Source organism: Antechinus flavipes, chromosome 5 (assembly GCF_016432865.1).
Source record: "Antechinus flavipes isolate AdamAnt ecotype Samford, QLD, Australia chromosome 5, AdamAnt_v2, whole genome shotgun sequence".
NCBI lineage: Eukaryota > Metazoa > Chordata > Mammalia > Dasyuromorphia > Dasyuridae > Antechinus > Antechinus flavipes.
In genome coordinates, this window is record NC_067402.1 from 101,377,041 (window position 1) to 101,400,630 (window position 23,590).

The 23,590-nt window shown below is 39.1% G+C and overlaps 1 protein-coding gene across 1 annotated transcript in view; it reads left to right on the forward strand.

Moving 5' to 3' along the window:
• The first annotated feature begins 680 nt into the window (after positions 1–680).
• The window catches only part of DENND11 (DENN domain containing 11), a 48,356-nt gene continuing 25,446 nt past the window's right edge, over positions 681–23,590 (forward strand). Inside the window, exon 1 of the mRNA XM_051961988.1 lies at positions 681–1,158. Within this exon, the coding sequence (XP_051817948.1) occupies positions 831–1,158 (328 nt within the window). The 5' untranslated portion in view covers positions 681–830. The remainder of the gene's footprint in view (positions 1,159–23,590) is intronic.

Genomic DNA, 23,590 nt, shown 5'->3' on the forward strand with positions numbered 1-23,590 from the left:
CTGTAGAGAGACCTCATGGCCCAGTGGATAGCCCTGCCTCAAGATCGGGAAGATCAATTTTTGACACCGGGCAAGTAAATCATTTCGGTGTCCTGGGACTGCAGGTTACAGAACAGTTATTGATCTTTGATAGGACTTTCCTCACTTGGGATTTTCTATACTTTCTAAAGAAAGTGGATATTTATATAGATAGATACATAACTACCTATATATAAATATGTACATATACCATAAAAGTATATGCCATATAAGTATACACAGTGTGAATAGATATCTAACACAATATGTGTACAGTATTATGCAAAGTATTCATGTTTAAATGTATTTTATACTCAAACGTAATGCTAAATCATACACATATGTATTTTATATACTGCATAGAATATACACTGTGATCAGATATATGTATCACGTATAGACTCGCAGTTTATCACTGTGTATATACTGTATACATATATAGTGCATGCACAATGCCCCCAAACGCCCATCAGCATTCAATGATCCAGTCTACACACGTGTGTGTATTTAGATACACATGGACCAGCAGCCCCAATCAGAGAAACAAACGGGAAAATGCAAGAGTGCCTTCCCTCCAGGGCTCACTGGGAAAGCGGCACCTGGCCTAAGGAGGGAAGGTGGCCAATTGGGTGGGGAGCACCAACTCAGGTGAGCGCGGGCGGATAGCCGGGGTGGAGGAGGAAGAAGAGGTGGAGGAGAGCCGAAGGCTAGAGCCCGAGGCCAGAGAGGGTCCCTCCCGCCGGGCCGGGCATCCCCGCTAGCCCGCCCCTGCCCCCGCCCCCTCCCCGCCCGCGGCTCCTCCTCGCTTCGCCATGGTGGAGCAGGGAGACGAGGCGCCTCTGCTGCGCTGGGCCGAGGGCCCAGCCGTATCCTTGCCGCAGGCCCCCGAGCTCCAGGCCAGCGGCCGGGGCTGGGGCGCTGGGGGCGGCGGCGGGGGGCTGGGAAGCGGGCCTGCATCCGGGGCCCGGCGGGCAGCGGAGCCCGGGAAGAAGAAGGAGGAGGAGGAAGAAGAGGAAGAAGAAGAAGAGGCGGAGTTCGGTCCGGGGGAACTGCTGCGGCGGCAGTCGGGGCGCCTGCCTCTGGAGGAGGAGGAGGACCAAGTGGTGGCCGTGTTCGTGGTCACTTTCGATCCCCGCACGGGTAAGATCCCTGCCAATGCCCACCTGGGCTGTCGGCCTGGCAGCTGCTCCCCGCTGAATTGGGGGGGCAGACTTCGCTGCGCGCGCAGCGCGCCAGCACACCTGCACCCTAGTCTGGTCGACCCCCAATGAGGGGCGGAGGGAGTTAGAGCTTTGGTCACTGTCCCGGGCATTTGTGGCCCTGCGGGCTTTTTCAGTCCCTGAGTCCGGGTCAGGCAGCGGGCTCTTCCCGTTACCTGAGCAGGGAGCACGCCCACCTCCGGCTGGGGCTGAGGGTGCGGGGCGGGGGGGTGCGGCTAGTTATCTCTTCAGGTGACTTCGCCTAGCTTGGGGGTGGCCGGAACCCGTTAGAAAGGCTGTTCCCGTCACCTTCCCATTGACTTTACAAATTCCCATCCCCTGGACTCCTAGCGGGTCCTCAATCCCGGTTCTGCCCACAATCCTTCGGCACCTAGCGGTGTCATCTGCCTCATTCACCTGGAGATGAGTGTAAACCGCAGGTTTTCTTCCTAGTCTAGAGGATTCCTCCCCCACCTTTCAGAATTCCCGTAGTTATTTTCTCTTGAAAGGTGCTTTTAGGTAGCGTGGGTCCTTGTCCCAATGGATATGTTAAGCTTTTCCTTTGATCTCAGGATCCTGAAGTTAGAAGCAAAGTAGGGAAATTAAGCCAGAAACCTTTTTAAAGCCTCTTCTAGGCTATTGGGAGTGGGGGGAGGGAAAAAAGGAAATTTTTTAAAAGACTGTTTTTTAATGTATTTCACGGGAAAATTGATAGAGTGATTTCTCTAGGGCATCTCTAACATAACAAATCAAACAACTCATTATTCTTCCCCCAATCCTACCCACGTGTTCTCTAAATTGCCCTTATTTTTCTTGTGCACTACCACCCTTCCAGTTAGTCGGTAAATATTTGTTAAGCACCTACTGTGTACCAGGCAGTTTGCTAAGCACTGGAGATACAAAAAGATGCAAAGACAGTCTTGCCCTCAAGTAGCTCACATTTTAATGGGGAAGAGTACAAACTATTTGCAGGGAAAAGAGAAAATAATTGGAAGAGAGCCCTGGAATTGAGAGGTTGTGAAAGGCTTCCTTGTAGAAGATGGCATTTTATTTGGAACTTAAAGGATGCCAGAGGTAATGGCATTTAATAGGGACTGGGAGATGAGGGAGAGCATTCAAGAAATGTAGGGGCTAGTCAGCCAGAGAAAATGTCTGGAGGCCAGAGATCGGATGTCTTGTTCATGAAATTGAAATGAGGCCACTGTTACTGGATGAAAGAATACATGGCTTTAAAGTGTAAGAATATGGGAAAGGTAGGAAGGGACCAGGTGATGAAGGGCACTGAAAGCTGAAGAAAATATGGTGTGATTCTGAAGGTACTAGTGAGCCTCTGCAGTTTGAGTAGGGGTGACGTGTGGAGTGGAGACTGAGCTTAAGGAAAATCACTTTAATGGCTAAATAGAGGATAGACTGAATGGTGGAAAGACTTGGAGCAGACAGACCTGCCAGCAGGCTTATTAAAGTCAGAGGGAAGTGATGGCAGTGTCAGCAGAGAAGGGCATATTTAAGAAATGGTGCAAAGGTGAAATAGAGCATCCTTAGCCATCTGAGAGGTGACTGATAGTGAGGAGTTGGGGAATGACACAGGGAGGAGGATGGTTTTGCTCTTATAGTAACAGGGAAGTTAGGGAGAGAAGGGCTTAGGGGAAAGATGAATTCCTTTTGGGATGAGAGAGTTTGAGATGTGTACTGCAATCAGTTCAAGATATCTGAAAGGCATTTGGAGATTGGAGATCCTAGGTCTGCAGAGAGTTTAGGGCATAATATGTAGATTTGAGGATCATCAGCATAGAGATGGTTATTAAATCAATTCATGGGAGCTTATGAGATCACTTATAGAAAAGAGAAGCATCCTCAGGACAGAAGTCTCTGGGATATTAGAGGTTATCCCAATTACATTTACCCATAGTTCCACAAGTTTGGTGTGTTGCCTTTTCCCCCCTTTCTCAGTCATTGCAGCATATCCATTCAGGGGACAAATCTTATCATTTGTTTCAGTTTCTACTATAGCATCATCTCCTTCCCCTCCCTCCCCATTCACACAGCTCCTACCTTTTTGCTTCACCACTTTTCACTTCAAGTCTTTGTTCAATCCATCCTCCACGAGGCTACCAAAGTGACTTCAATAAAGTGTCTCCTTGTTATTTCAAGGAGCAAATATAACCAATTTAGGCATCTAAAAATCCTCCAGAATAGAAATTCCTCTAGTTGATTATGCTATCTATGGCCCATTAAGTCAAATTAGTTTTACTGTTATTCAAATGTGATAAACTTGTGGCTTTCCATTGGTTGTCTCCCATACTGGAATGTCCTTCTTCCTCAACTCTGCCTATTAACATCCTTCATTTCCCTTGAGGATCAATTCAAACATTAATTTAGATTTTAAGTCTTTTCTTGATGGCTCTCTTGGGACTGAGACAAAACATAATATGGATGTGTGTTTTAGGGACCAAGGGGATCTGACATTTCATGGAAAAAAGCTCTCAAATGAAAAAAAAAATTTTTTTTCCAGTTTAGGTTCTCTGTGATTTTTAGTCTTTAGTGATCTGGGCACTAAAAGATTATCAGGTCCCCCTCAGTTTCTAAAATACATATACATATTATCTCTTCTAGCCAGATCACAAGCTCTTAAAAGAATAGTCCTCTTCAATTCCAATATACTTGTAATAGAAAGTGCCATCCACATCCAGAGAGAGAACTATGGACCAAAGTATAGTATTTTTTCTCTTTTTTTGTTATTGCTGTTTGCTTTTTTTTTTTTTTTTAATTTTTTCCCTTTTGTTCTGATTTTTTTCCACGCGTAGCATGATGAATATGGAAATATGTTTAGAAGAATTACATGTTTAACCTATATCAGGTTGCTTGTCATCTTGGGGATGTGGAGAGGAAGAAAAAAATGGAACACAATAAAAACACAAGTTTCTGCAAAGGTGAATGTTGAAAACTATCTTTGCATGTATTTGAAAAAATAAAATGCTATTATAATTTTTTAAAGTTTAAAAAGGGGGAAAAAATAGTCCTATTCACTGTTGTGCCTAGTGTGTAGTATGGTACTTGATTGATGGGAGTGTTTCCATGGGGTGAAACTAAAACCGTATGTCCTTATTCCAAAGGCCTCAGACTTGTGTGACAGACACTCAACTTAATTCTACCACTAGTAGAAAGAAAGGATTGGAAGTCTGGAGTTCAGATTCTTACAAAACTATTTATTTGCTGTGTAAACCTTGAGCAAGTAACCTCTGTTTTCTTTTTAGTAGAGATACAACTACTTAAACTTGCTGTTAGTGATTGTGAGGATCAAATGAGATCATTCATGTAAAGTAATTGTCCTGGTGGGATCTGAGTACTATCATCTTCAGGGGACAGGATAAGCATATCTATTGGCCTTTAGGAAAAGATGTAAAAGGTGGGATTTTTGTCTATCAACTCTATCTAATTGGGGAGTGAGCATTATGGATCTCCTGAAAGGATAGTACTCAGGTGGAGAAAGAACATTTCATTTAAGGACTAGAGCTGGGGGTCGAGAGGGAGACTATCAGGTGAATTCTTTAGAAATAATTGTACCATTAATTGCAGATTTAAATGGATACATTTTTATTTTTCTTAATTATCATTTTTTTATTTTTTATTTTTTTTTTTGCTGAGGCAACTGAAGTTAAGTGACTTACCCAGAGTCACACTAGGAAGTGTTAAGGGTCTGAGGCCATATTTGAACTTCAGGGCTGGTGCTCTCTCCACTGTACCACTTAGCTGCCCAGAATACTTTTCAAAATAATAATATTGCTCTGTGAGCCCTAAATGAGCACCAAATTCAGCTGTATTTGGTTAGAGTCTATGAGGAACTGGGAAGAAAAAAGGTGGCCAGTAATGGTAAGAGAAAGGGTGAGAAACCTGTGGAATATTAAGAGTTATCCCAAGGGGATTCCCCTCCAGAATTTCTTTTGGAAGGGATACATTTGAATTTATTACAGTATGTGAGTGGGTGGATTTATACAGTAACCGTAGTATTTCATTTGTAGGGCTAAACACATTTTACAAACACTATGTATATGTTTAGAGCACTTTTGATTTGTGGAGGAAGTGAAAATCACCCTGAACCAGTAACCCTTGGTGAACATAAAAGACCAGGATCAAATAAGAAAGTAGGGCCCATCCCCAGTTGTATTACAATTCATAAAAGTTGGGCTTGAGAGGACAGTGTTGGGGGTGGGTGGGGGAGTGAAGGTATACTTCTGTATACAGAAAAGCTTCTAAGAGATTGGCACCTGTAATGATGAAATGATAATGTTCAGGGATGGTGGATATCAGGAACAGGAATGGTGGTATAGTAAATTTAACTCAGATCTCCCCCCTCCCCCCTTTTTTTTTTAATCAAAGCTGTTCTCTGTTATGGGCCTATATGGGAGGAAGGTGGTATGAGAAGAGAGGCAGACTTAGGTAAAGAAATTATCTGTTTTTTGTTTGATTTGAGAGGAAATAGCTCTTTTATTCCTCCAAATTGTAATTATTATGGGCCATAGAATTGTGTCTCCAGTCCTTTAGAGCAAATATAAAAATGTGGGAGACAATGGAATAAATGTCTCTTAAGAGATGATCTTTTTTTTTTTTAATCCTTTTAGTGATTTGTCTTCTGAGAACACTTTTTAAAAAAATTAATAGTATTTTTTTCCAATCACGTGTCAAGATAGCTTTCAACATTCTTCTTTGTAAGATTTTGAGCTCCAAATTTTTCTCCTTCCCTCCTTTACCTCCCCCTCCCCAAGACAGCAAGTAATCTGATATAGATTAAGCACAGACAATCATGTTAAATGTATTTCATTAGTCATATTATGAAGGTTAACAAAAGGGAAAGACCACACAAAAGAAGGAAAAAACAGTGAAAAAAGTATGCTTTCCTCTTTGTTTGGACTCCATAGTTCTTTAGATGTGGATGGCATTTTCCATCACGAGTCCCTTGGAATTATCTTGGATTATTGCATTGCTGAGTCTGTCATAATTGATCCTTGTACAATGTTGCTGTTACTCTGTGCAGTGTCTGAGAAAACTTTTTTTTTGACCAGTAGATGTTAAATATATTAAAGCATAAATTAGATACATAAGTATACATGACCAAACCATTATTTTGCTGTACAAAAAGAATCGGACTTTGAAATAGTGGACAATTAGCCTGTGAAGGAAATCCAAAATGCAGGCAGGCAAAAATACAGAGATTGGGAATTCAATGTAATGGTTCTTAGTCATCTCTCAGAATTCTTTCGCTGGGTGTAGCTGGTTCAGTTCATTATTGCTCTATTGGAACTGATTTGGTTCATCTCATTGTTGGAGAGGGCCATATCCATCAGAATTGATCATCATATAGTATTGTTGTTGAAGTATATAATGATCTCCTGGCCCTGCTCGTTTCACTCAGCATCAGTTTGTGTAAGTCCTAGGTTGACATTTCAACATTTTGATTTAAGCAAATCAAAGTCGATGGGCACACCTGTATGTAGAATTTGCCTCAGGTGATACCATTGACACAAAAATAAAAATGGAGTGTCGACAGCTGAGAGATCTCAAGGAGACACATTTTCTGGGAGGTGTTCCTGCCTCTCTTTGATAACTGAGATTTCATTTGAACAAACAACAGTTCACTATGAGGAAAAACCACATGGTCTAGGTCTTCAGGACAAGGATATTCTGGGAGGCTGGAAAGAACACATGTACATAGCTAAGTGTGATGCAAGTTAGAAAATGATTATGTGCAAGAGAGATAAAATAGAGATCCTGTTTAGTGGGGATAATCAGAGGGATTCTTGGAGGTATGTTGAGCCTAAAAGGAAGGAAAAGATGGTAGAAGGCAGAGAGATTATTCCAGGCCAAGAGATTGTTATATGCAAAGTCATTGGGGCAGAAGTCAGGGAAGTCTGGAGTATTAGGGAGGAGAAGAATGCTGTGAAATCGATATGGATAATTAGGGGGAAGCCAGAGTGTAAAAGACCGCCTTGACTGTCTCAAAAGTCATTTCATTCAAAAGACATTTGAAAACCATGATCTGAGTATACTTTTGAGTGATTTTGCCAGCGCAAATCATTTGAAAGATTGTTTTAGCAATGTCAAGGAAGGAATATAGAGGAGGAGAAAGATGAGTCAGTAGGAATAATGATAATTCACATTTATATAGGATTTTCTGGTTTTTGTTGTTATTTTTTGTCACGTCCCATTCTTTGTGACCCCACTCTGTTAAAATATATGTTAAACAATATATTTCCCCTCTAACAGCTGATCCCTTATCTAGTTGTTGAGAATCACATCCAGAATTGACTTCCCCCTTGTTTTTTGCTCTTACTTTTTTTATTTTATTTGAAAAAATTTTTGTTTTTTATTTTCAAAACATACACAGATAGTTTCCAACATCTACTCTTGCAAAATCTTGCATTCCAAATTTTTTTCTCCCTCCCTTCCTCTCACATCCTCCTTTAGATGGAAAGTAATCCAGTATATGTTAAACTTGTTTTGCTCCACCTTTTCAAACATGAAATCAACATTAAGATAAGTCATACATGTTTTGTCTCTCCTTCCTTTAATAAAGATTCCAACAAGTGTGTGGATAATGGAGATTGCCATCATATTGTGCCATGCTTCCATGCAAAGCTTATGATTCCTTTAGACTCTTTGTTTCCTCTACCAGGGCAGGTGGTCCGTACCTTTCATGACAATATTACTTTGGTTTCTGTCCCCATTTAGCTTTGCCCAAGTGCATGAATGCACTTCACCATTCTGCTCACTTATGTTTTTTTGGATATGAGTAACATGCTACTCTACTACCATATTTACCCTTAACTAAGGTACACACCTCTAGAAATCTTCCATTGATGGGTCTTATTCCACCAGGGTTCAATGGGACCTAGGAAAGTCAGACTTTTCTTTTTTCCCCTATGCAAGTACTAGAATTTTGATTATTCTCACTTATAAAATGTTATCTGTACTTGGGTATAGAGACAGTTGAGATGATGGGTTTTAATATTGGCTCCTTTCAATAACCCAAAGACGCCAGCTTCTGGGATAAGAACTCATTATTTGATAAAACCTTTTGAGAAATCTGGAAAATAGTATGGCAGAAACTAGGTGTAGACCAACCATATATTGAGATAAGGTCAAAATGGGTATGTGATTTAGAGGAAAAAAGAGGAAATATTGGGTTCATACTTGAATGAGATCTCCTATGAATGAAAATATCTTGTTCTCTTTCCTATATTATAGTTATGATATTTAACTTGGTATTGAGTCTATTATCTCTCACTGCCTCTCTTTTTTATTGTTTGCTAGACCAGGTAAATATATTCCTACTAGTTTTAAGGTGCATTTCATCCTTCCCCAGGAAAAATTCTGGAAAATTTTTTTCCAGTTTATCCAGTATAGACCTGTGTCCCAAAAATCCAATTCCCATTTTCAGACACCATTTTTTTAACCAGCAACTCTTTCTGTATTTCATTTTTTCTTTTGAATCCCTTGCCTTTGATGAGCATAGGGATGAAAATACCATCCATGTCCCGAAGGTATTCAGGTCCTTGCCAAAAGCTTCATAATCTTTGGCAGTGCTTCCTTGGTGCTTTCTGATTTTGTAATTTGTGCCCACGTGATCACCAGAATTGATCCAGTTTGACAAGTTTTGGTAGGTTCTTTGTCATGCCTTGGATACATGCCCCAGGAAGAAAGGCCTTTATTGTTAGCTATCTCCAGTCATCCTGATCTATATCTGGCCCCTGGACCCAGATGGCTCTGGAAGAGGAAGTTGAGGCTGGTGATTTTGCACAGACCTCCCTCACTTAAATTCAATTAATTTTCAAGTCATAGCATCCTCTCCCTGATGTCCTGGTGCTTTTTGAGAGTGAAGAACAGACACTGTCTCTAAATCAGCAGGCAGTCAGCCATCATCATTATTTGTCTCTTCTTCTGATCCTTATGGGATCATCTTTCACTTGACAGCATCTCTATCTATAACATCATTCTTGGAGGCCAATAGCTGCTAGTATCAGAGCTAAAATTTGAACTCAAGTCTGTCTCAGAGTTCAGCATTGTTTGTGCTATACATATTCAGAGGCCCATGTGGTAGACAGAACTTTTGGCAAAGAGTAAAACCTCATTTGCTAAGATGAAAAGGAAGGAGGAAGAAGTGCGAAAAGATATTTTTCAAGTGAGAGAGGAAAGTTGGATGTCTTCATTCTTCGCAGTGATGTAGAAAATCAGATTCTCAGCTGATAAAGGCTGAGATACAATTAAAAGCTTGAGAAAAGAAGAAAATTGTTAGGGTTTTTCCCCTTTTTAAAAATTTTGCACTTAACAGATACCACATAACATGATCATGTTCACATACATATTTGAAAAGAAGAGAGGATTAGGATTATGTACAAATGACTTTTCTTTTTATATAATAAGTTCAGCAATTCTGCTTACCTATGATTGCTTCTGGCCTTCCCAAAAGGAAGTTTTGAGTATACTTTGTGTACATGAGAGGATATAAGAATTCACTTGCCCAGTCAGTTCAGCTTTAAGGCTTTCTACAGAAGCTGTGTCATTGCTCAGTGGGAACTAAGAAAGCTGCTTGAAATAAGGAGAATGATAGGTTCTTGGCCAGAGGTGAAATGTACCCAACAAGGATAGGCAAGTACTTAATTGTCTGCTAGAGATTTAGAGGGGGCTTTAAACTGAAAAGGAAGGGAGAAGTAGAGAGAGATGTATATCTTCTAAGCTAGACATAATACAGAGTAGAAACTCTTGGGAGACAAAAATGTGAGGAAGAAGACCAATACTCCTGGCCCCAGAGGTCTATACACTAAACATGTGATGTGGTTAATAAGCAAGGTATAGTAGAGATACTAACAGAAGCAAATTTGACCTCAGAAATATTAAGGACACCTTAATATTGTCACTGAAATCACTGTAATGTGACTTCAGAAAAGTGAGTATACCATATTCAAAACTAACTGCATAAGTAAAAGGGCACAAAATGAGTGTAGAACAGATTAACACTATAAATAAATATAGTTATTTGATAGCATAGATTAATTTATATTATTAATATGATTTTTGTTATAAACTTAATATAACATGTTATATACTATATTAATAACATATACTAATATAATTAATATAAATTTAGCAACTGGAGGGGAAGCATAATGGAAGACATTTGGGTGAATATTAGTAACATCTGAAACAATAAATTTTGTCATCAAAGTATGTTGCAAAAAGGACATTTTAATATGCAATAGAAAAGCACTTGATTTGGAGTCAGACATTCTGCTTTTAAATCTTGGTTCAGATACCTACAACTTGTGTTATTGTTGTTGTGGAGCCACATCTGAGTTTTCATGGCCCCATCTGGAGTTTTCTTGGCAAAGAGACTGGAGTGTTTTGACATTTCCTTTTCTAACTCATTTTACAGATGAGAAACAGAGGCAAAGAGGGCTGAGTGACTTTTTCAGGATCAGAGAATTAGGAAGTATCTGAGACCAGATTTGATCTCAGAAAGATGATAAGTTTTCTATCTATTGTGCCATTTAGTCACCCAGATCTTACTCTGACTCCCTGGTCCAGTGCTTTGTCCACTCTAGAATCTGGAGCAAGATAAAAGTGGCTACTAAGCTGAACTCCTCCCCCCCTCCCAAATAAGCAAGGAATACTTACTTGAATTAGTAAGAGACCACTAGCTTTCCTTGAGGAGTTGATGTAAATGGTCCCAGTTCTAAATCGTAGTACTAAAAGGACTGGCAAATATCATTGCTGAACCACTTCCTGTGACCTGAGGCACAGGTGAGATGCTGCAGGATTAGAGGGGGATAAATTTAAAATTAAAATTAATTATTTTTTTAAAAAAAGAAAGATGCTAGAATCAGCAAATTAAAGACTGAGAGCTTGATTTTGATTCTTGACAAAATTCTAGAATATTAGTAAAGAGATGGTGAGTTGAACATTTAGAAAGTTTTTTTAAAGAACATTTTAGAAAGTTAGGCTGTGTTTACAAAGAGCCATAAACACGAAACTAATTTAATTTCCTTTGTTGACAGGTTTACTAGATATTAGGAAAGGGAACTACTTTATATATAGCTTGTCTCTAATTTTAGTAGAGAATTTGATAAACTCATATTCCTGACAATTTTGGGCAATATGGGGAGATATGGTCTATGTTTTTTCAAGAGATGCAAGTGCAGATTGGGACATATTCTATGCATAACCAAAGCAAACATTTTGGTCTCAGGGTTCCTTTACATTCTTAATAACTATTGAAGCCCTCCGGGCAGCTAGAAGAGAACATTGTCCCTGGAGTCAGGAGGACCTGAGTTCAAATGTGGCCTCAGACATGTAGTAGCTGTGTGACTCTGGAAAAGTCATTTAACCCTGTTTACCTCAATTTCCTCATCTGTAAAGTGTTCTGGAGAAGGAAATGGCAAATCACTCCATTGTCTTTGCCAAGGAAACCCCAAATGGGATCACAGTTGGATATGACTGAACAACAATGTCAATATAATATATAATGTTTATTTTATTAGAAATTAAAATTGGTGAATTTTAAAAATATGTATTGATTAATTCATTTTAAAGTAACAGTAACAAGCCCATTATCTGTCAACATAAATATCATATTTTAATGAAAAGTAATTGTTTTTTAAAAACAAAAAATTGTGAGAAGAGTGGCGTTGATTTATATATTTTTGCAAATCTTTCATGTCTGACTTATCAGATAACAGCTAGATTCTCTTCTCTGCTTCTGCTTTCAATCTGTTATAGTATTTGGTTGAAGTACATGAAGAAAATCTAGCCTATTTAGTTGGAGAAGTAACTTTAATAAAAAAAATAATAACATCTTAGCTTGATGATGAAAACAGCCTCGGCCTCCTGGATCCCCCTGAAAGGCTCTTGGCGCCTTCTGGGGGTCCTGACTTTGTACTCTGAAGACCCCTGTTTATCATTATCCAGAAGTGGTCTGGTCTGGGTGGGAAGGCAGCTGGTTCTTTCCCACTGGAGGTCTTCCCTTAGGGGCTGTGTTGGATATGAAGAAGGGGGAGGGAGTTGTTAGGGTAGATGCCTTCTGGGGGTTCTTGGAGGTTGCTGGTGGGGGAGCAGGAGGTACAGATATCCCTTCCACATCAGGGGAGGGGAATGTATGTGGGATAGAAGTAGTTTTTGGCTCTCCTCTTGTACCAGAGATCTGAATTTTTTTCTTCCTTTTTTTTTTTTTTTTTTAAATGGGGTGGTTATTTTCTTGTAAAATTGGGGTTAAGTATTTGGTCATAAACTCTATCATCCACTGGCCTGCCTGTGTCATCTGCAGTTTATGCAGAACTCCCAATTTCCATTCAGTTTCTTATCATGATATGTTGAAAGCATGATGGGGAAAGTCACAACTGAGAGAGGAAGGAACTGAAACTTGAATCATGTTCACATACCATACAACCCAGTGACTCTGATCTGCGGCACTCCACCCTGTGACTCTGGGCATTTTCATGAGCTTAGGATCCTCTTCCTCCTCCTTTCAGTCTCTTTGCTTCCCTGACTTCCTTGAATCTGAGCTAAAATTCCACCTTTTTTAAGGAGCCTTCCCAATCCTCAGCGTTAGTACTCTGGAACTACTTGCAAGTTGCCTTGTAACACAACCAGTTCTGTTATAATTCTTGTTTTGAAAACACTAATTTGTTCCAACCGGATTGATATATTAGGGGATAATTTGAGTACAATGTAAATATCAGGTTTACTTAGTTGATTTACTTTTCCTGAAACAGAAAAGCACATCTAGCAGAACTGAGCACAAAATGCACCCCCCCTCAAACACCAACTACTTCCTCGGTTTACCATCTTATCCAGGGCTGGATGATAACATTTTAATTCACAAGCTACAACCCTTCTAAGCCCACATCTCCAACAAAACTTAATATCCTTTTCAAGATGAATAACATATTTGTATTATGTTTTTGAATGTAGTTGGAACTGAGGGTGGAAGGAAGGTTGACCTGAACCCCAGAGTCTGAGGTCAAAGCTACTTATCATATTATTTATGAATTAACCATTTAATAGCTATAAAATTGTTACTTTTTTTTTTTTTTTTTTTTTTTGCTGAGGCAATTGGGGTTAAGTGACTTGCCCAAAGTCCCACAGCCAGGACGTGTTAAGTATCTGAAGTCAGATTTGAAGTCAGATCCTCCTGATTTCAGGGCCAGTGTTCTAACCACTGTTCCACCTCGCTGTCCCTAAAATTGTTACTTCTTAAATTAATTTCCTCTACTTTTTATGTCACTGATGAAATTTTTCAGTGTTGTGTCCCAACCCCATTTCCCCATAAGTCTTAATGGTTTTTATTGCACAGTTTGCATAGTTTGGTAATTTTTAAGAGTATATATGTTTAGTTATACCAGAATTGACTGTATCTTGTGTGTATATAGTCGTTTCCATGTTCTCAATTATATTATGATTTTCTTGAAAGCCAAGACTTTTTTTTTGTTTTGTTTTGTTTTGTTTTTGCCTTTCCTTGGATGTCCTGGTACAGTCCTTAGCCCACAGTAAGCTCTAAACAAATGCTTGTTTACTTATCCACATCTCACAGCCAGTTGTGTGTCAGGAAAACTCAGATTCTCTCAATTCTAACTTTAGCATTCAAATCATTCCAGCAGGCTGGCTTTGCCTACAGTTGAGTACTTTCTCTCCTTAGTATTTTTGCAGCTGAAGGGGCTTGACAATAGAAGGAAGATCTTGGGGATAAATTGATACAGATATGTGTGTATTGATTAGGGGATTCTTTTACACTGGGTGTCCTCATGCCTTGAGAAAATTAGAACACTGAGAAATAAAATCTAGATAGAGGTTGACTGAGAAATAGCCTAGTGCAGCAATCAGAGCATTGAACTTGGAAGGCAAGGGAACGGGGAACAAGTATTTAAATATTTTAGCTCCTGCCCTGTGCCAGGAACTGTGCTAAGCAGTTGACAAACATTATCTCAGTTGATTCTTAAAATAGCACTGAGGTAGTTGCTGTTATTCCCAATTTACAGTTGAGGAAACTGAGGCAAAGAGTTGAGTGGTTTCCAGGGTCACATAGCTAGTGTGTAGTCTGAGATTAGGTCTTTGCTTCAGATCTTCCCGATTCTGGGCCCAGTGTTCTGTCTGTTGTATCTTCTGGATGGAGTCTGAAGGCCCAGATTCTAAAACATTTGAATATATTCCTTACCTGTCAGACCTAACTAATCTGTAAAACAAATGCTTAATTTTAAGGTTCATTCTAGCTCTAAATGTAGGCTCTCATGCTAAGTTTTACTACACATCCTGAAGTGCATAAATGACACCTAAGATTTTGATAATTTAGTTTCTCATTGATCTTTTTGGAAGATTATATGAAATGTGTACACATTATTATAGCATCATTTTGTGGCCCTAAGGCATTTTATAAATGATAATTATCAATCCTTAGAGCATCTTCACATAGTTAATGAAGTACATGCTTTTGCTTGTTAACTTGTTTGCTTCTCTAAACAAAAGAGATCATAGGGCGTAGAGATCAAGAAATGGGGCTGTTATCTTTCTGTTGATCTGTGACATATCTTGGAACAGAGCCCAGGTCATCTGATTCATGGCAAAGAATAAATTCCAACCACTGGTTGAAACATGACAGATGGATGAAGGCGAATAAGATGGGAAGGCTCTTTGGTGTAACATTTTTGTACAGGCTACCCTCCAAACTTCTCCTAAGCCCCAATTTTTCCTCGTGGAACTCACTCCCCTGGAATTCTGTCTCTGTGATTTCTTCCTCTGATAGGATGGTTCCTTCCAGGACCTTCATTTAAGGAGGGCACTCAGACCAGTTATGTCTCATTCCTCTTCAGGCTGCACTCAGAATCCTGTCCTCTCCCCACAACTTTTTTCCCACTTGCCTTTCAGTTTCTTTTTACCTGTTTCCCCCATTTGAATATGAGCTCCTTGAGAGCAGCTTCTGTCTTGTTATTTCTATTTGTATACCTAAGAATAGCTTCATAAATGCTTGTCGACTCTCTGATTACAGAGATTTTTTTTTTTTTTTACTTAAGAATTGGACAAACTTATGTGGGAGTCAAGGAGAAAATTCCTTCTATCTAAAAAGGAATCGCTGCCGAGAAATTGTTTTTAACCTTGTCTTCCTCCTTCCTCCTTCCCCCCCTCCCATTGGGTTTGGCAGGGAAACTTCATTGTGGCCACTTTTCATTTTCCTATTAATCTCACACTGACCACATCTTTCCCAGGTTGCTGATGATTCACCTGCTGAACTTGTGGTTTCCTGGGGAAGTCAGTTTGTGGTCATTTGAACATGATTTCTATTTTAACCTTTAGGAACTCACTGGAGAATTAAGTAAAATAACAGGGTGAGAATGAAATGATACTCCCACCTCCTTGTGAGCATTTAATCTGGATGGAGTTTGGACACTGGGAAAAAGCTGGCAAAATCTTGCTTTCATTAATGCTTCCTTTGCCTTGTGTTGTATAGTTCATGTTTTATGTTGTATTCTTACAGCTTTAAAATCTTTCTCTGTGAATGGTATCCAGGGCAGAGGTCAACAAGATCTTAGATTTGTAAGTCCACCGTCCTCATTTGACAGATAAGTAAACTGAGGCGCAAATAAATTAATTGACAGCACAGTGGCAGAGTCAAGATTTGGACCTAGCTTTTCTGTCTCCATATGCACCTCTCTTTCCATTTTGCCAGCCTGTGAAGAATGGTTTGTCACCCTACAGAACAGGCCTTAGATTTCTTATATTCTGTGATTATTTTAAAAGAATCTTATTATTCAGTCATGTCTGACTTTTTATAGGCCTTTTTTGGCAAAGACCTTGGAGGGGTCTGCTGTTTCCTTCTTCAGCTCATTTTACAGATGAGGAAATTGAGGGAAACAGGGTTAGTGACTTGTGCAGAGTCACTGGCAAGTGTTGGAGGCCAAAATGAAATTCTTCCTGATTCTAGGTCTGGCATTCTATCTACTGTGCCATGTAGCTGCCCCTTTCTTTCTTTTGTTTTTGTTTGTTTGTTTTTTGTTGAGACGATTGAGATTAAGTGACTTGCTCAGGGTCACACAGCTAGGAAGTGTTAAGTGTCTGAGGTCACCACTGCACTAACTAGCCTTCCCTAATCCATTCTCAGTTGAACCACTAAAGTGATTGCCTAAAGCACAGATCTGATCTTATCACACCCCTCAGTAAAACTTCCAAGAGCAAATGCAAAATGCTGATTTTAGCATTTAAAGCCCTTTACACACTCCCCCCTTTTACTTTCCAGTCTTGTTATGTCTTATTCCTCAATAGGTACATTTGATCCACTGATCCTGGCCTCCTGGCTGTTCCACAAAAAGAAACTCCCTCTCTGTACTCCAGGCATTTTCTCGGGCAGTCCTTCATGCCTGGAAAGCTTAAGTCCCAACTAAAACCTTATCTTCTATAGGAAGCCTTCTCCATCCTCTCTGTTGATTATTTCCTACTTATATTTGCTCTGTATAATTTATTTTCATGTTATCTCTCCCATTAGATCATAAGGTCCTTGAGGGCAGGGCTTTTTCTCTTTGATTTTTTTTTTCTTTTTTGTATCCCCAGTCTTGACACAATGCCTGTATTTATTGATTCTCAATCTCCATTCATTCAGTAAATATTTAATGATAACTTTATTAGGTGCTGAGGGAACAGATCCAAAACTGAAATAGGAGCTTATTTTCCTTTGGAGGGAGGGAAAGGACAACATGTACCCAGAAAAATAAATATAAAATATATCCAAAATCTTAGTGCCATTTTAAACTTAAGAGGGCACTAAAAATTTTGGGACACCCTGTCCGAAGTAGATACAAAGGCATTTTTGAGGAGGAGGGAAGTAATAATATTTGATAAGGGGGGAGGGATCAGGGCAGACTTCCAGTAGGATGTGGTTCTTGCGCTGAGCTTTGATGGAAGCTTGAGATTCAATGAGGCAGAGGTGAATTGGCAGTGCTTCCATACTTGGAATAACAAGCATAGGGAACAGGCTCTTCTCTAGACTGAGTACCTCTTTACTTATTAACTATCTTTTTTTGGCCATCTGTAATGTCATTATTCCTGTGATAAAGTCCTTTGTGAGTGGTGCTTCAGCCAGCCCTCAAACTGAACAGAGAAAATAAAAGCCAGACTATGTTAGGGAAGACTGTCACTCAGCCAGATGGTTTAAATATGGTCTTGTAGAATTAATCTAGGTTCGGAATTCACATTAAACAGGTACAGACTTAAAAAGCTGAAATACAGAAGTTTGTTACTGCCCAGAACCTTGATTTAAATAAGATAGAAAAAAAAGAGGAAACGGCATAAAAATAATGCACAATTAACAGACACGGTGATCACCAAGACAGTACAAGAAACAGACAATAGACAACATAAGACATACAGCTTCACTACTTCGAGGAACCTCTGGATTCCAACAGCTGGGAGAACCCCAGTCACAGCGATCCAATCTTGTGGGAAATGGTGTCAGGCAGGTGGTACCAACTCCTTCCACTAAGGGGTTTTTATAGGCTGAGAGCAAAGAAGGCATGTGCTGAATATTCCCATTTGATATGTGACCTTGAGATAGAACACTTCCCCACAGACCAGGGATGTTCTCTCGCAAGAGGTCCATTAAGAGAATATTTGTTTTTATTCCTTTAGGAGTCCTGTCTTTACTCTAGGTTCTCGGGATAAACACAGGCCAACCATGAGTGAATTCATTACGCCAGGAAGATGGCCATTCCCCCCAGTGCCTCCTGAGATTTATTAGATGGCAAGGGGGGGATTCCAAAGTTCTTAGCAAATAAATGTGCACAGAGGAGACTTACTGGGATTCCCTACCGGCTTCAGCTTCACTGCCTTAAAGGTGAGCTTGGTAGGTGGCTCTGTGATCCAGGGCCCCACTGCTCCCCATCTTTGGAGCTTCCATGAGCCAAGAAAACATAACTTGGTTCTAATCTTCAAGGAACATAGATACTATGAATTGACCACAGCCCCAAACATATTCTGCTCCACTTCAGGGGGAGAAAGACCTCATGCAGCTCTACTTAAATGTGAGAGGCAGCTTTAGAATCTAAGAATTTAAAAGAAAAATGGATGGAGGGAAGGGAAAGAAGCTTATGGCTTTTAAATTAGCTCAGGCACCTGTGTGAGAAATTGCCTATTCTGGCTTTGGCCCTTTTAATGGAGTACAAAGGTACAGAGCAACGGTCTCCTTCTCCCAGCTCCCGTTCCTTCACTTTTAGAGCCAGGCCAGACCAGGCGAGACCAGTTACTCATTTAGAAAATTGAAGAGCCAAGAATACGAGCAAGTAAGTTTTCCCTGGTTATTGCTTAGTCGTGTCTGGTTTTCTTGACAAAGATACTGGAGTGGTCTGCTATTTCCTTCTCCAGTTTGTGGGACTTCAGACCAGGTACTCTAGTCACTTATCATTTATCTGCCCATAGGGTTCCCTGGTATTGGGTACCAATCTGTGATGAAGGTCATTTCTTCATCTTTAAAACTGGGATATTAATACCTGAACTACATGTCTCCTGTGATTATAAGGAAATGTATGGGTAGTTGTTATTCAAGAATCTGAATGTTCCAGAAATGTCCAGGAAGTCCTACAAGTTGGTTGTAGAACTTAAAGATGGCATCTTAGACATCATCTAGTTCAAGTGCTTCATTTTATACATGAGAAGGTGGGGGCCCAGAAAAGTGATATTTAAAGGATATAGAGTAATATGTAGCAAAACCAGGATTGGAACCCTAATTTATAAGCTGGTCCTGTGCCCTGTATTGGTTTCTGAATTGAGAACTCAGCTTATTCTCCTTTTATCAGTCTCCTCACCAGGTTTATTATTAAATGCTATATATAATTAAATAATACAATTAACAATGAATAAATAATTATTGTAGAGGTGATTGGGGTCAAGTGACTTGCTCAGAATCACACAGCTAGTGTCTGGGCCAAATTTGAAAGGGTCTTGAGACTCCAGAGCGGACCCTTTATCTGCTGTCTCTCGCAGTTCATTACTGAGTCTTTCTCTCTGACTCAGGGTACAGTCTCTCCTCAGAATATATCACGTCATTATCTAATTTCTCTTTCCTCTCTGGGGTGCGTTAACAGCTCTTCTGTCCCTTGAGCATAAGGGAGGACGTTCCTCTGATCCAGCTTTTGGAACCTTGCCTCAGTAAGGGGAAAGGCTCTCAGAAACCCCGACAGGAGCCCCCTTGGTGAGTGAAGCTTGGTTCCATACACCTCCCTTTGCTCCTTCCGCCACCTCCATCTCTGTGTCCATTCAAAATGGGAACCGCTGCCCAGTCTGGGGTCTGCCTCTGGAGATGGAGTTCTCTTGGTTTCTGCTGATAAAAGAGAGAGGATATGAAAATGAGTGTGTTAACATTAGTCACTTTTTGCATCTGATCTTGTGTGGTTGACACACAGAACTACAAATCATTTTATTTAGTCATTTTCAATCATGTCTGATTCCTTGAGACTTCACTTGAGATGTTCTCGGCAGAGATAATGGAGAGTTTTGCCATTTTTTTTTCAGCTCATTTTACAGATGAGAAAACTGAGGCAAACAGGGTGAAGCGACTTCACTTGTAAGTGTCTAAGCCAGGTTGAGTGAATCTACCTAACTCCAGGCCGGGCATGTTATCCACTGTTCCTCCTGGCTGCCCTGACCATAAGTCTAGTCTCAGTCTTTCCCCTGAGCTTCATCCCCACATTAATCAGTAAACATTTATTAAGTACCTACTATGTGCCAGGTACTGCCCTAAGGAAATAAAAAAGGCAAAAAGACAGTCTCTGCCTTCAAGAAACTTGCAATTTTAAAAGCTATGCATGTTTTATTTATGTACTAAAACATTTTCATAACATAACATAATTTTTAAAAAAAGATGATTGTACATGAAACTGTAAATCTATTATGTGTAACTTGCTTTTAAATAAGTTACCATGTAAATTGCTTCCCTCCCCTCCCAATCTATAAATGGCTACTATTAGACACAAATGTGTATGTGTATATATATATATATATATATATAAAACTATTCTTTACATAATTTATTTATCAGTTCTTTCTCTGGATAGGATAGTGTCTTCCTTTATATATCCGTTATAGTTAATTTAAGTGTTCACAGTCAGAAAATTATTCACTCAAAATTGTTCTTAAAGCAATATTGCTATATATGATGCTCTCTTTGTATCAAAGGAATTAACAAAAAAAATGTAAAGAAAGGAAGTTTAGCAGTACCCCATCTTATAAGGCAATAATTGTCAAAATTATCTGGTATGACTAAGAAAACAGGTAGATTAATGGAACAGAGTAGACATGCAATTTACAGCAGCAACTAAATATAGTTTGTATTTGACAAGTGTAATGATTTAAGATTTGGGTATTAGAATAATTATTTGGTAGAAATTGTTGGGAAAACTGAAAAGCAGTATGGCAGAAACTGAGCATTGACCATTAATGTATTTTAATTAAAAATTTTAACTTTTAATTTTAATAATGTATATATTTTAATTTTCAATTATTTTAAACCTTAATTTATTTTTATTTTATTTTTTTAATTGAAGATTTTTATTTACAAAGCATATGCATGGATAATTTTTTCAACAAATTTTGTTCCAAATTTTCCCCTCCCTCCCCCCAAGCTGGCAAGTAGTCCAATACATGTTAGATATGTTAAAATACACATTAAATGCAACATATGTATACACATTTATACAGTTATCTTCCTGCACAAAAAAAAAAAAAATCAGATCAAGAAGGAAGGAAAAAAAAACTGAGAAAGAAAATAAAATGCAAGCAAACAGCAACTGTGATAGATCCTTTGACCCAGCAGTGTTTCTACAGGACTCATATCCCAAAGAGATCTTAAAGGAGGAAAAGGGACCCACATGTGCACAAATGTTTGTGGCAGCCCTCTTTGTAGTGGCAAGAAACTGGAAACTGAGTGGATGCCCATCAATTGGAGAATGGGTGAATAAGTTATGGTATAGGAAATATTATAGAATATTATTGTTCTGTAAGAAATGACCAGCAGGATGATTTCAGAAAGGCCTGGAGATACTTACACGAACTGATGCTGAGTGAAATGAGCAGAACCAGTAGATTATCATCTATAGCAACAACAAGATTATACGATGATCAATTCTGATGGGCATGGCTCTCTTCAATGAGAGGATTCAAACCAGTTGCATTTGTTCAGTAATGAAGAGAGCCATCTACACCCAGAGGGAGAACTGTGGGAACAGAGTGTAAACCACAACATAGCATTCTCACGCTCTATTTTTATTTTAAATAAAATTTGTAATTTGTAATTTTTATTTTTAGTAATTTATTTTTATTACATGTTACTGTATGAATCATCTTGGGAGAGAAAAATAAGAACAAAAAGGGGAAAAAGAATCAAACAAAGCATGTGTTGATTTACCTTCAGTCTCCATAGTTCTTTTTCTGGATGCAGATGGCATTTTTTGTCCAAAGCCTATTGGAATTGCTTTAGATCATTGAACCACTGAGAAGAACCAAGTGTTTCATGGTTAATCATTACACATCCTTGCTGTTATTGTGTACAATGTATTCCTGGTTTTGCTTGTTTTTCTCAACATCAGTTCATGTAAATCTTTCTAGACCTTTCTAAAATCAGTTATCAGTATATTTTAAAAATAACTTACCCTCAATTTATCTAAAACTGAATGAATTATAGACTCTCCCCCGTTGAGGTATCATCCTTGTTCCACAATGTCTCAGATTCATATTCGTGGCAGTGTCTGGGACTCCTTATTCTCCTTTACTCCGCTCTCCCTCTCATGCAACATTTTATCTTTTTTTCATTTATCTAGCCATCTCTCTCTTCCTCCACTCTGTCCCTGCTCACTCCACCTGCACTGGCTCTGCCCTTACATCTGGAAAGCACTCTCTCCACCTCTTCTTATCAAAGTTCTGCTCTTTTAAGATGCAACTCGGACATCATTCTCTGCATAAAGTCTTTCCTGATCCATCTCTAATCCCTACTTTGTATTCCACCATTTTATATAACTTTTATTTTCTCTCCCATCAGAATGTAAGTCTTATCAGCAGGATTGCCTCCTCCTCTGTGGAGGATCCACAGGGCCCAGCACTGTGCCTGGAGTGTAGTAGCCCCTTATATTTACTGATTGGCTGCATCTGTGATCTTATGATTATGATATTTTTAAAGCTCATGAGAAAAGCACTCAAGAAATTTGCTCTCTTTCAAGAATTAAATTGTGCTATTTATCTGATGCTTATAGGATTGTGTCTGCACCAGCATTTTATTATTAGGGTATTTTCCTTGTGAAATTGAAATTTTGACTATGTGACAAATAATTGGAAGTAAACTACTGTGATCTGCCTCATCCATTTTCCAAGGAAATGCTATCATTATTACATAGACTCTGCAAATTAAGTGACTTATGGAATACCTTAAAGTATAACTTTATAAAGACTTTAGATGCTATCAGATTTACAGCTCTGATGTGTAAATAGTCACTGAGTAAATATGTCAACATTTAGAATAAGGCTTTTTGCTTCAGCAAAGACCTTCTGTCTTTAGAGAAATTGTTTTCTGTTTCTATTAGTGTACAGAGAAATAATCATGAACATTACACAGATAATAACCATTAAATCTAATTAATAATTGAGTATTTCTAAGACACAAAGAGGGAGTTAGATGGCTCAGTGGGTAGAGTACTAGACCTGGATTTCAGGAAGACCTGAGTTCAAATGTGGTCTCAGACACTTCTTAGCTATGTGACCCTATACAAGTCGCTCTACCCTGTTTGCCTCAGTTTCCTCAGCTGTAAAATGAACTGGAGAAGGCAATGGCAAACCACTCTGATGTCTCTGCCAAGAAAACCCTAATGGGATCATGAAGATTGAACAACAAAAATACAAGGCATTATACATAGTGGGGATTCCAAATTGAGACTGTATGTTTTTAAAGAGAAGAGCACTGGGCTAGGAGAGAGGATGACTTAGCTTTGGCTCTGTCACTAATTAAAAGACATTGTAAAAGTCATTTGGGCCTGAGGTTATAAATCTGGAAAATGAGGAAATCAGACCAAATAATCTGTATGAGCCTTTTCAGTTCTGAAGTTATATGATAATGTAGGTATGAAATGATAGGGGCTAACTTTCCTAAAAGTGACTTGCCTAAAGTTGCATGTCTAGTAAGTAGCAAAAGTGGAATTTGAATCCTGCTCCTCTGACTCTAGAGTTTTCCATTGAGCTAGATCAGATACAAAAGCTACTCTGAAGGAAGAATTGATAAGATTTAATGGGCTACATAAGATGATAGAGTGAAGAAGATACTCCAAGGGTTCAGTGATCCTTGACTGAGAAATTGCTATGCCTGT